At 30.5% G+C, this 14,806-nt stretch overlaps 2 protein-coding genes and 1 long non-coding RNA gene across 4 annotated transcripts in view; 1 reads left to right on the top strand and 2 right to left on the bottom strand.

Moving 5' to 3' along the window:
- LOC108726468 (probable G-protein coupled receptor CG31760) overlaps nucleotides 1-14,806 on the top strand; it is a 98,415-nt gene that overhangs the window by 45,002 nt on the left and 38,607 nt on the right. The window lies entirely within an intron of this gene.
- LOC108726495 (uncharacterized) lies at nucleotides 3,625-12,612 on the bottom strand. The gene is made up of 3 exons (XR_001936804.1): nucleotides 11,996-12,612; nucleotides 9,214-9,592; nucleotides 3,625-3,857 (listed from the first exon to the last, which is right to left on the bottom strand). It is a non-coding gene; the product is annotated as an uncharacterized lncRNA (long non-coding RNA).
- Nucleotides 6,647-7,041, bottom strand: LOC108726477 (uncharacterized). Its single transcript, XM_018454081.1, has one exon. It carries the CDS (start codon nucleotides 6,884-6,886, stop codon nucleotides 6,659-6,661), a length of 228 nt encoding a protein of 75 aa, XP_018309583.1. The 5' UTR covers nucleotides 6,887-7,041; the 3' UTR covers nucleotides 6,647-6,658.

Genomic DNA, 14,806 nt, shown 5'->3' with positions numbered 1-14,806 from the left:
AAAGCTAAATATTCAAAACTACCAATATTATTAACGTTAATGAACAGTTAATTAAATATTTATTTTCTGATAATTAATAAAAAGTTAAAAATGTATCAAATAGAAATATACATATAATTATTATATAATATTATATCATGAGGAGGAAGGTTGTACAAATGAAAAATTTGAAATTGTTGAGGTTGATTGATAGAATAAAATGAGTGAATTTGACGGATTTGGGGATGCAGTACATTTGATACATGATACATGAATTTCAAATGCTGTCATATTGTATATGACTTTGGATCCATATAATCCGCATATCTGCCAGTTCCGCACGATATTATTATAGTTGATTTAAGATCTATTCAATGTATTGCTATATAATATTATAAAGAGAATTGGAGAGCAATGAAGAAAGCTACCTCAAATATTCAACAGTATAATTATGTGTTGGCAAATCGATAACAGTTTTGTATTTTATATTTTTATAACCACTGACTAAATTAAAAGTCGAAACATATGTTTAGATTTAATGTAATTTTATTTTTGTGAAATTATGTTTAATTTCGCATAAGCAACCAGCATTTGGCTCGAATAGCCCTTTGATATTTATTTTATTCGAATTTTTAATTCTATTGAGCCGTTATTGCTATTTATATTTTTAATTGTTATATGTAAAATATTATATTAATATAGAATTAAAAATATTCATCGAAATCCAGAGTTTTTATAATATATAAATTTACGTAAATCTACACGGCCGAATCTGGAGCATAATGGAGCGTGATTTAATTCATTTGGAATTTATGTTTTGCTTTTAAAGATAATTTATTCTAGCAAACCCACACAAAAAAATGAATTCTTAAAGGAATGCATAAATGCTTTAATCGAAAAATATTTTATGCTTAAAATAGAGCCAAGAATAAACAATTTCCAATTAAAAATAAATTAGTCTTAAAATGAAATAAATTATATTCTTAGTTGAAAACAAATTTTATTTCAATAAAAGAATAAAGTTGCACTCGTTCATCATTAAATATGGTATGCTTGTATTAGCATTATTTTTTTCTTCAATGATACCTTTTGTTAACTTATTTCAAGCCCCCAGTAGGCTTTCCAGTAACATCAAAATGACAGAAACCAATGCTGCAGTAAGTGACGACAGCTTTGTAAATGAAGTGCCACATTTATATAGAACATGCCTCCTAATGTGCACAAGTACAAGCTCTCAAGGAAAAACTGAATCAAACTCTACTAATGTGCTTCAAAGGCAAGTGAAATGCTGAGACCGTTCTACCAATACCTCCGTTAGCTATATTACAAATAATGATGCAAACAGACGGTCAACCTCGTCGTAATGGTACAGAACGCTAGTTGCACACACACAGGCGGATCCGCCGCGACAGGTTCATTGCTCATATCACTCATTTGACTGTGGATAGCAGATCCGCGAATCCGCCGCGGAAAATCCGCCCGCGTGTATATAGGCAACCTCTTCGCGCGTCGCAGTGACAAAGTTGGCTGTTCACGCATCCCCATTTGCAATATAACTGACAGAAACATTAGGACGAGCTGAATATTTCATCCATCCTTAAAGATTGAACCACATTTAGAGATATGTTCCACGAATGCAACAGTTCACTCACAAAACCATCGTCAAACGTCATTCACTACACCCGTGCACTTCCGACAACTTGATATTACTAAGGGGCCCTTATACATACTGTTGCCGCCTGCAGGCGAATTTTTAAATTTGTAATTCTAAATCCAAGAATAAATAGTTTCTAAATAATGCGATTGAGTTTGTTAGAACTATGTAATGATTTTAGAAACAAGAACACAATTTTAAGAATAAAATATACTTTGCACAAATCTATTTATTATTGACGCCAGTGAACATTTATAATTGAAGAGAACATTTTATACTTAAATGAAAGTAAATAGCATACAAGAATAAAAATATACGTGAATCAGGAATTCATTTTTTTCTGCTTAAATACGCTTTACCAAAGAAACTGTTACTTGTGTTTCTTGATCGTTATACGGGTGAGCGACATATTCCTCTGGAATCTTGTCTCTGGCCCTTCGGACATGGTCTTGCAGTTGTTCTTCTAGGTGCATCTATAATGCTTGTAGATATTATCTTACATTGGGTGCAAGGTGTCTTAATCTTAGGTTGTGTATATATTGCATCCTTATTATTCTGACCGACTGTCGGTAGCACCAAGGTTAACATCATTGTCATAAGTATCAGGAAAGCACCACCAAAGAACTTCATTTCTAAACGACACAATAATTTTTTGTTTAAAAATGCAAGTTGAAGTGCGAGAAGGATCGAAGTTCTCGCATCACTAATGTTATATCTTTACCGTTTTCTCGATTCGCTTTTCTTGACGTTTCTTTCTCGTAACTTATCGCAAAATTTTCCAACTTTTCTTGCACTTAATACTTCTTTTACTCTGTTTATCTCAGCGAGTATCTTACCACTGTGCTATTGCATGTTTTCTATTTATACTTAGATGTTATTTATACTTCGACGATGCACTTTGCTTTATTACGATAAAAAATTACAATTATGCAGATTAAAGGCGTGCTAATTGTCGCAATCAAAGTCTACTAATATCAATGATGTCAATAAACACTGGTAGCTATTGCGTTCTGTTACTTTCCCGTATAAACGTCTGTGAAATATTAATATATAAGCGGAGCATTCACACAACTCTAACAAACTGATAAATAATATGCATGTTGGGATAATATACAAACTGCTCAGCTTCATACATATATCGTTTCTTATGACTTCCATCCAGACTATAACCCTGTTAGCTACAGACTAACGTGACAAATTAACATCGATCTTGACATAGTTATAAAGATGCTTTAAAAATAATAACTTTCGTTGATCAATAAAAAACAGGTTACTGTACATACCGGTGAACAACTTTATGTTTGAATAGAAAACTGAAAAGACAGATAACGATATAGGAAGCTCGTATTTTCGTATTTTGCCGCACGTTCGACATTAAAATTAGCTGCTAGTGTTTATTTCGTGCTGTCAATACCGCAGTATTTAGACCAATAAATATCTGATAATACAACTGACCTAAAAAATGTATTTCAGACAAAACTGGTATGCATATATAGCCATTAATAACGCTTATATTAATAATGTTCGTTGTAACTTTTTTTCTATACAGGATAAGAATTATAGGCTCGTATTTTTGTCTATTTTGCTGCACGTTTGGCATTAAAATTGACTGCTGGCGTTTATTTCGTGCTGTCAATACCATGGTTGTATTTAGATCAATAAACGTTGGAATCTGATAATATAGCTGACCTAAAGAACGTGTTGGAGACAAAATTGGTATGCACACACAGCCATTAATAATATTTTATTTAATAATATTCGTTGTAGCTTTTGTTCTACACAGGATAGGAATTATTATTAAACGTCTATTAGAGAAAAATCAATTTAAAATTTCGACAATTCATTTGTCATTTAATTTTCAATACATATAGTGATGTGTAGTTTGTATAAACATGCAACTCTGTAAGCTTTTTCTACTTATTACTAGATTTTGTTGATATACATACATGATTTTTATTTTACGTAAAAATGAACATAAAAAAGCATAGATAAAAAATCTTATTATGATAAATCGGGACTCACACACACATATTATAGTTGCAAGTTGCTGCGTAATTAATGGCATTGAAACAACTAATAAATAATATACATTGATAATCGCATTGATGGTGGAGTTTGTTTCTCTGATGCAAAGTGGACAAATAGCTTGGCCAATCTCTCGACATACGTTGTTATGATATTTCACTGTGACGTTTGTAGGATTACACCGCTCGTATCGTTGTATCTGCAAACAAATATAAAAAATAATAGCTCATGAATGAATGGTCCTTGTCTGGCGACATAAAAAAGGAATTATATGCAATGGTTTTAAATTTTTTATATTTTTCTTTTTAGATACACACACACACACACACACATTTTGCTCTATTGATATATTTAAATAACTATGGAATGAGCCGCGATAATACGATCGTTAAAATAAACGTGTGAAATGTATACAGGAAAATGTTCCGGAAAAGGAAATCAAAATACATGTTTTTCAAGGGTAATTGTTGGTTTAGAAACAATATCAAAAATTTGCACGAAAAGCATAAATTTCTATTGATAAACGCACTTTCAAAAAACAGATTAAAAAACAAATGTTAGAGATATTCACACTTAAAAATTTTATAAGCTACTTTATACTTATGTACTTTGTGGACATCTTATAAGTTAATATACCTTAGTAAAAAAATCTTTATATGTGTGTAATTCTGTGAAGGAATATCCTAAAACTAATTCTCTTGACTTATTATAAAACATTCGCAATATTACCGGCAAGAGAATATTCTTGTGCACAGAAACACTTCTCGAAAAATCCGCCGTTCGGAACCGGCAAAATTGCAAAATTGCTGGATCATGCTTAATTTTTTGTTTTGGAAATTTTTCGATATTTTTTTATTTGAATCACGTCGCTGATCGACGGAATACAAAATCAATGTGTCATGAAACACGAATCGGCGCCACTATTATATATACATGCGAGAATCTAGAATTCAACTGTCGTTGATTTTTCGGTAGCAGTCAATTCTTTTTATTTCCGACATGATGACAACGCGACAGTCATCATCGTCACGGAGGAGATTAACAATATGGCTTAAATTTTCATTTTTGTGATATTCACACAAAACGTTTGACCTCGATTCCTCTAAACGACGCTTATAACGTACGAAATATCTTCGTAAAAGGGCGTTTTCCTGCTAATCTCCTGTTATTTACAACGACGTCGTCGTTAACCCGGGAATAGTCATTTAATTTCTTTTTTTACATAAACGATCACTTAGGGTACGTGTTTTTATACTTTAATTAAAACTAATATTATTAACAACATATTGTACATTATTGATTGTCTTCTTATTTATTAATATGTGCGAACATTATAAATTTAATCACAATTTTCTGAAAAAAGTAGGTACAAATTAAATATTAAACGGAATATATACATACACGTTAAGCATAGCTTATTATGACTGTATTTCTAAAAAAAAGTAAAGATTTTAATTGATATAACGCCTTTATAGTAAGTTTTCGATGGAATTACATATTTAAAGATTTGTAAAGAACAAAATAAATGAAATATATAAACAGAGTAATATTTAAACACAAATAAAAATGCACATGAGCGCGAGCGTGGCATGATAGACAGCGCACTGGTCTATCATGTTAGAGATCAGAGGTCCCGGGTTCGAATCCTAGGAAACAAAATATTTACGCTCGTGTCTCCTCTCGGAAAGGGCCGGCAAGAGAATATTCTTGCCCACAGAAACACTTCTCGAAAAATCCGCCGTTCGGAACCGGCATTAAAACTATAGGTCCAATATGCTCGTGGGAATTGAATAATCAGCGTGCACATCATAAGCATATGAGAGAGGTGTATCACAGGCCAGAGGCCTAACGTAAAAAGAAGAAGAAGAAATAAGATTTTTAGTCAAAGCGGATCTTGGTGCTTACAAAGAAACACAATCAACTGATCCCCCCTATCCAATTTTAATAAGCTTTGGATATGTTAAAATATAGACAAAAGTAAGAAATACATTTTTCTATGTGCTATGTTAGGGGGTAAAAATCTCTCTTGAAAAGATCGGTTTTTTTCTATAAAATAAATATCATCGAAATTATGAGAGATAGAAAAAAATGTTTAAATAAAAGCTAAATGATTTCAAGAATACTTCATAATCAAAATTAAAAAAGATAAAAAAATTTTTTATTAAAAAAATTTTTATTTAAATAACTTTTTTATAATGATTATTATAAAGTACTCTTGAAACCATTTAACTTTTATTTAAAACGTTTTTTCTATCTCTCATAGTTGCGACGATATAGTATATTCACTCTGAAATAAAAAACCAATTTTTTTCAAGGGAGATTTTCATCCCCTCAACATGTATAAAAAAAACGTATCTCTTATTTTCGTTTATATTTTAACATATTCAAAGCTTATTAAAATGGGAGGGAATCAGTTGGTCGTGTTTCCTTGTTAGTAATATTCATATATGACTGTACAAATACAATTTTTAGTTGTATAGATTGCCGATTCAAAACACAATCATCACAACACAAAACAAACTGAAATAATCATCTTACAATTAAATAAATCACAACTGTATAATCTCATAATTAAAAAAACAATTAGTCTATAGAACTGAAAATTCCATTTGTATATTCACATATGAATATTACTAACAATAAGCACCAAGACCTGCTTTGACTAAAAATAGCACTCTTCTCTTTTATTCGTAAAAAATGGTAATTAAAAAAGAAAGAAAATATGTTAACCAATATTCATACAATATTTTACATTTTTTTAAATAAAAACAACCTAATTGATTATTTCTGAGTTAATAACATTAAGAAATTTCCCCGAATATTCCAATTGTCTTCTGCAATTTCTTTTATTTTTTTTCCTTATATATTTCTTCCTAATTAATCTCTATGAGAGATTAATCCTAATTAATCTCTATGAGAGATTAATCCTGATAGAAATCCTCGGCAGAATTACCGCACTTTACCTTATTTACACTTTATCTTACCTAGTTCCTCTTGAAACTATTTCTTAAGATTTTGCAAAAACAATCGACATTTTCCGTTTATGTCACGTTGCTGGCCACGTGGACACGGAAATTCCGGCACTGTTATGATATTCAATGGAGATATTGTTACATTCGTCATCGGTGTTTCCGTAGTTGATCCGAGTTGAGTTTTCTTTGGTGGCGGTAACGACGCGGTAGTCATCACCATCATAGCAATCATTAATAACGTGATACAAAATTTCATTTTCGATTTTCGCCACAGAATGCAAACCGTTTCAAAAATTTAATTTCAATAATGTCCAAATAATGCATACGACTTGTGAAACATCCTCGAAAAAGCAGAAGCTTATAAAGACGCTGTTGTTAACGCTGCGCAGTGACTGATTATACCGAGTTTTATACCGAGGATTTCACAAATCAACAAAATCATGGTTTATGATAAAATACATTATAGAAATTACATCATATTTACACGATGTCTTGTCAAAGGTGAAGCGTATCTTTGATAAGAGATTATCACAACATGCGTAATCTTGCACATGTCACAGAAATGATAACTAAATTCTAATTTTAATTCGCACATGTATATTTAAATAAAAGTATTTAAAAAATATAACTAATAAATATTTTTAATTATTAATTAATAACTATTTATATAAAATTATACAAAGATTATACAAATTAAATTCTAATAATAATTTGCATTTTAATATTTTACTTATGTTTATTATACTAACTCCAATTGATTTATCCTGCGTGGTACAATTAGTTATATATTTTAAATTATTTTGTCAACACATATAATTAAAAAGATAATACGCGATAATATTTAATTGGCTAAAAAGCTGCGACTATATTTATTAATTAACAATTATAACTATTATATTAAAAATTATCTTGTTCATTTATTGGCTTACTACCTTCAATTTTTCTGAAATATATTATTTAATACGACACTTCTTGGGAAATAGCCAATAATTATAATCAAAGTTGTTTAACTTAAGGTTATCGAAACAGTCAAATATCGTTTTGCATTTCAAATAGCATATGAAATTCTATAAATATGCATATGCGAGTGGCATGCAGAAAGTATATATTCAACGAGATTGCGCGAATATCGAAATTATCGAACAATAGAGAGAAAGAGAAAGAGACAGAAGGAAAGAGGAGAGGGAGAGAAAGAGAGAGAGAAGAAAAAGAAAAATAGAGAGAAAGAAAAAGAATATTACAACAATTAAAAACTTTCAGTAAATTGCTTGAAAAGTTAGAAATATATAACAAGTGATAAAAGGTTTTATTTACTTATTATTGTTCAAATATTTTCAAAGCAAAAAAAATTTATCCATATTTTATGAACTCAATTTACAGATGGTTAACTTTTTATAGAAAAAACAAAACTGTTGTGCAAGAAACGATTGATTTTTATGACGATAGAATTTGGCTTTTCAGTCCAACAAATATTTGACTTTTACCGCGAATAAAGTTTCGCTTTTAGTAACGAACAGAGTATAGCTTAAAACAAGCCCAATATATCTCTAGTTTCTAAATTGGAAAAAAATTTTACCGGCCAGAGAGCCGATTTGATTTTTTCAAATAAAAAACATTTAGCTTTTAGTATAAAATCTAATTTTTTAAACGCGAATACAATCTCAAATGGAAGAAATTTGTTTAGTTTTTCTATACAGAAAAATTTAACTTTCTTTTCTTTTTAAAGTAAATCGCGTTTTTATCGTAAGAGTGGCTTTTAAGAGGTTTTTTTAAATTTGACATTTTTACTGTTTTTAAATTCAATGAAAAATTACTTGTAGATTTAAAAAAAAGTTAGATTTGCAATTGAACAATATTGAACTTTTATAACAAGGTAGCTTTTAGGTTAAAAAATGTAACGTTTAATCCCAGAGTATAACAGAAATGAATTAAACTACCAACTTTAATGCTCATAAATCCGATAAAAAAATTGTGTGTTTCCTAAATTATTGATCCCTTTTCATAAAAGTATTTCTTTTATAAATTAACAATCAAATCATGCATCATTAGTTTTCTTTGCAAAAATAAAATCATGTTACTATAATTCTAATTGAGATTTTGTTTATTTAACGAAAATATTGATTATCCATTTCTATTGGTGCTTAAATCTATTTCTATTGGTTTATTAATTTGGACACTACAATAAGCACAAAATTAGTAGTATACAAAAATTTTTAAATGGACTACGAAAATATATTTAATAAACACATTTAATAATATTTTAGTGGTTATTGTAAATATTAATTAATAATTTTGATTTTTAAATGGCCATTTTAAACTTGAAATATAAATTGTTTGAAATCAATAAATTAAAATTATGAGTTAAATTTATTAAATTATAAATTGAATTTTAAATATGATATTTTAAAATATACCAAATAATACTATAAGAATTTAAATAATGTTTATCTATTGACAGCCACTTTACTGATACGTTAACAGAAATTTATTACACTAATTTTAAAGACTGTGTGAATCTTATAGACATAGACCGTCAATCAAAGGTTTAAAGAGCGCTAGTGCAAGAAAAACAAAAGAACAAACCGTGTGAAATGTTAATCAATGCAATATAGGTCTCAATCGCCCCTTCGTATCGTGACGATGTCTCGTCCCTTCTATCTCGATCTCGACGTTTCGTTCCGGCACGGTGATGATGTTCCTTCTGACTCGATTTTTAATTTCGCTTCCGTCTTCCATGACAACCGGCGTCTCTACCAAAATGGCGTCGACCTCTTGCGTCTTATCGGGCGCGATTTCTTCCACTTTTTCACTGTCAGGAGCCGGCGTTCTTTCAGCCATTGTAGCGATTCTTCGATTGTCAGGATCCTAAACGATTTTCGATAATCCTATTTTTCCCTCTAATCTGCCGTCAAATCTTTGAAGGATCCCTGTCTTTGACTCTTCTAGAATCCGGCCGTTGCTTCTGAATATTAAATAATAATTTTGAATTTTAAATAACAATTTTAAATATGAGAAAGAGAGAGGGAGAGAGAAGAGAAGAGAAAGATAGAGATGAGAGAAAGATCAGAAATATTTGTTATTTTAAATATTTTGAAATGTATTATAAAATGTATTATAAAAACTTAGAAACTTGAATAACGTTTAAATTTAAATAAAGTTTTTTAATTAATTATTTTGAGATTTTAAATCATATATTCTTTAATTTCGAATCAAATTTTAGTCCTTGTGTCAACACCTGGATATTCAAGTATCCATTTCGATTTTTTTCTGAAAAGGTGTTTTCCATTCAAATACCGCCAAACAGCCAATCGAATTCTCATTATTTGGATAATGTCATATAAATTTATCAACTTACTTTAAAATATTTCAGAAGAGATTTTAAGTTCGTGAACATTAAACTTGACTATACATTTGTCCAATGTTCGGGTTACTACATGCATTTTCTACGTAGAAAGATGGAAAAGAGAGATTTATAGTTCGGTATATTTAGGTATTCAAAGAAACAACTTACTTGTACAACTTACTTGTACTAGAAACAAGGAAAATGCTGTATTTTAAAAAAGTTTCAAAAGTTTACAAAAAATACTCATAAATCACTGGAGAACGATATTTCATCTTCTATATAGTAGATTCCTAACATACTTTTCTTTTTGTTCTGCGCTCAAATTAAAGATAAGATCAATAAAAATATACACACGCGATTTTTCTATCAAGCAATCAACTATTCTATTTCTATCAAGTAAATCAACAATTTTTCGTACATAGTTAGTATTAATCTAATTATATTTAATCTAATTATTTTTAACTCGCGTACTACATTGACTCTTTAATTTTTCTATCGAGATAATATTTGATCTCATACGTCGCAAGAAGTCTTCAAACTTCTTTTATAATAAAAATACAATAGGTGTAATACTAACACAAATATGGTGAATATAACTGAACAGACTGCTCAAATGAAAAGACGCTTCAGGATTGATTCGCAAAGCCCTAAACCAGTTTATATCTGTTGAGAAAGGAGTGAGGGAACGTCGACTCCTAAACAGGCTGTTGCTCGGATATCTGGAGATAGTTTCAAACGATATGAACCGTTTTCTACCTTGTTATGTTATCGAAACTGATGGACAAGACAGACACAATAATTCTTTCATCTCTGCGGAAACTTAGGAAAGAATTAACTCCTTTTAATCTTGATAAAATCTATTTCATATATTTCTTGTATCAGTTTTTTACACAATTGATCAATAGACGTTTACGTAGCACTCGTGTACTACTAACAGACTAACTGACCAACTGACTGACCGCTTCTCGTATCTTCCGTTTTGTTTTTTTATACCCATTAGGTAGTTCTTAGGGAGAATTACCTTTGTAGCCGTTTTATCAGCATTCTCCAGGAATTGTATCGATCGGATTTCTTGGAAGCGTCGACTGTGCCGTCAAGTTAAGATTATATCTTACTGTAATCGCTAAATGACCTAATCATTATAAATCTTATTTCGTCATTTCCGTCAACGTCTTTCTGAAGATGTTACATAATATTATTGAGATAACTCTTATTCATTTGTATTATTTAACACATACAACAACCTGTAGCATGTGAAATTCCATGATGGGTACTCGGTAACATAGATGTTGACATAACGTAAAACTTCCAAATTAATTGATTAAATTAAATCGGAAGTTTTAACTGATTAAATGAATTAAATATTCCGAATTAAAGATTAAATAAATAATTTATACAATTTTTGCAAAATGTAAGTAGAATTTTAAAAAATCTTCAGTTATATTTAGAATAACTTTGTTCGACTTTTCAAACTATTTTGGTATTTCTCTACAGCTTTAAGAGGAGAAAATGGCATACTTTGAACCAAACTGCGAACAATATCCCAGAGAATGAATGCTATTAAACCATCATTCACACTTTTATAGCAACGATTCATTCTTTTATCGTTTATTAGAATGACTTCGAAATGTTTCCTACATTATCGATTCGATTATCCCCTGTTGCTGCATCATAAAACTCAATATTTATCGTATTACATTATAATATTTTAAATGTTTTTCCATTTTTAAACATATTGTGTTGCATATAAAAACCATGTGAAATATTTAATCAATAAAGTTACATTCTTTTTGCGAGAGACGCATTCGTGGAGATTAATTGGATGTTTTATTTGAACTCTTTTTCAACGCTATCGTTATTCTATTTCTCGAGGAAATAGTATCTCACATTTTTAACGAATACATAATATATGTGTAAAAGCGTATGCAAATATGTAAAAGCAATATACAATTGCATGTTTTTACATTTTCTATGTTTTACGATGAAAAAAGCTTAAATGAAAAAATTAATTCTTTTACTTACCAAAAATCGATTGCTCTTCAAAGGTCTTTGTCGATATCCACGATATTACAACAAATGTATTTATCTGGATACGTGTTATCTTTCGCTACAATTTACCACCGTTTCTGACGGCACAATTTATCGCGCTGTCCCTTCGGTTTACTCAAACGACAGTTTCGCGACGATTGAAATCGTTTCTTCCTGCCTGCTCAATATTCGGTCTTATCGGTTGCTATCAATTGGCAAACGTTAAGCCTTATCGCAAATAGCCTTTGCGCTTTTTATTACGCTCGAAAACCGATTTCCCGGATTCCGGGATTAGAGGAGTTCTGAAAGACTCTTCAGATTCAACGAAGCGCTCTCGGCGACTATTGCGGGACGAAAGGCAAACGCTTTCAACGCTGTCATCATCGCGCAAAAGTAAATTCGAGTTACAAACGTGGTCAGGAAGAATGGAATGCAGTTGCAATGGATTACAGTTAGACGCTGGAAATTGCAGTTGCCGCGGGGGAAAAGCGTAGCAGGCAAATACAGAAGGGCATGCGATCGATTGCTAGAGATTCCCCTTTAATCTTCTAGTAGCAAGCGGCGAAATCTCACGAAGTTCCTTCTACGAAGGAAGTACGAAGCCTCTCCTCGGTTCTGTGAGAAAAATGGTTTGGTTACCGAGCGATTAAATCGAACGGTTAAATGTAACGAACGCTGTTACGTGCCCCGTATCTTAAATTTTTTATAAACTAGTTTCTCAACAGACTATATTTATGCCCGGTTTTACCAATATAAGATTAACTTTAATCTCAGTTCTATTTACTCTTTATCTTTTCTAATTTACTCTTATCTTTTCTAATTTGAAGAATTAGAAGAAGATAAACAGTAAATTGAATCGAGCTTAAAGTCTTTATAATAATAGTCTTTATAATAATCTTATGTTGATGGAACCGGGCTTAAAACTAATATCCTAATAAACCTTGATCCTGCATCTGTTTAGTCTCTCTCCCCCCCCCTCTCTCTCTTAGCCTAATTTATTATCCTCTTTTTATTTAAGGTTCTTTTCAAATTTCTGCTTCACAATCAGTTATTATTCGAGTAACCGATATGCAAAGTAGCTACATAAAAAAATTCTTTTCGTGAAATATTGCCCTGGATTACTGTGGTTACGAGTTGAACATTTTAAAAATGGGCAAAACAATTACGAATCTATAAAATCAAGGAAAAAAAGTGGGTCTAGTTGCAAAAGAAATTAAATCCCTAAATCCCTATTGTTGTAAATATCGTTATATCTGTTAATCATGTTTAGTAAAAATAGTGGACACTTTGGTCCAAAATTAGTTAAAATACTTCTTCAGCTGCAAAACAGTAAAGTACATTCTATTTTAACAAATAAAAATTGTATCTCTTTCCACATTATACACGTTTTGTGTTGTTTGTTAATTAAAACAATAAATTTTTCTTAATTTTTTAAAAACGGATCTTATTGATAGCTTAAATAAGAAAAATTACAAGTTTATTCGCTCTTGTCAAAAAAATTTTTAAATGAAAGTAACGACTTTTGCCAATGGGTTATTCATTCCTGTTCAAATAGATCATTGTGCACCAATCCTCATTCTCTTTCTTTCGTTCTAAGGAATAATCAGGTTTCGATTTCAGAGCATATTGCGTAATTGATCATTAATATTATTTAACAAAATTCCGCTTTTTTCAATTAACAATAATTTTTCTCGATCGTGAACAGTTCTCGTTAGCTTCTCGTAGTAAGCAAATCTCCAATTTAACTAATTGTCTTCATTGATCATTAAACCTGATCAAGTAGATAGTTTTCAGTATTCTGTAAAATATTACGATGCGTTTCGCACATAACAGCGTGATTGTATTAACCTCTTCAATGGTGATTTAATGATCTAATGATCTTTCTCACCAAGTTTATGAACTACTTGTTACTCCGTTAGCGAATAGACGAAGATCTTCCAAGATAAAACGTAAGCACGAAGCTCAGCACGCAACTATTCCGAGATATATCAGCGTTGACAACAGACTTTACCACAAAACTTTTCCGGGTATACTACTTAAAGGGTTAAACCAGATCTGAGATCTAGTTGCACATTACAGGCGGATTTCGTTGCCTACTGACCCCCTCTTGCCGCTCGTATCTTAGCAACGAGTCGCCGAACGAGTGTAAACAAGCCATGCAAAGCTTTATTTCACAAGTATTCGTACTAAAAGTACAATGGAATTATCCCCCTTAGTAACATCAATTAACTAATAGAACTGTTCACATATTATTATATATTGCAAAAATAAATTAATTATTATATTATTTTATTATAAATGTGTAATTTACAAAAGAGTTTTAAATAAAATGTTATATTATTACAGAATTATAAGAATAACAATTAAATACAGTTTTATTATTTAATAATAATATTAATATCAAAAAATTTTTAATTATTAATCTAAAATCGTTTAAAAGAGTTAAGTTGCGATTACTTCATATTGTTCAGGAGGATACAATTCATTGTTATAAATGCTAAGAAAAGCGTCACGCACTCTAATTTTTGACTCCTGAAATCTGTTCTTTGTCGCTACACTAGTCGCTACACTAGTGCATTAAAATTGTCTATCTCGCTTTTGTTAAACTTCAAGTATATATTTATTTTTACGCGGCGAGTGTACACTAGTTCAGCTACAAAGAACTACGCAGTAAAATAAAGTTCTTAGGAATTGGCTTATATGCTATTGCAGTTGTGAATTCTTTAGTTGATATATAATTATTAATTTGGATTAATTATAGGTAATTTTTGGTAAAAGTTCCGATTAGGGGACCCCCCCCCCCAA

The sequence above is a fragment of the Mycetomoellerius zeteki genome, unplaced genomic scaffold (assembly GCF_001594055.1).
Source record: "Mycetomoellerius zeteki isolate Tzet28-1 unplaced genomic scaffold, Tzet1.0 scaffold111, whole genome shotgun sequence".
Taxonomy (NCBI): Eukaryota; Metazoa; Arthropoda; class Insecta; order Hymenoptera; family Formicidae; genus Mycetomoellerius; species Mycetomoellerius zeteki.
The sequence above is the reverse complement of the archived record's forward strand: the minus strand, read 5'-3'. Positions and strand labels throughout refer to the sequence as shown.

Coding starts and splice junctions, on each gene's coding strand:
- LOC108726477 (XM_018454081.1), bottom strand. CDS start 6,886: ATGAAATTTTGTATCACGTTATTAATGATTGCTATGATGGTGATGACT.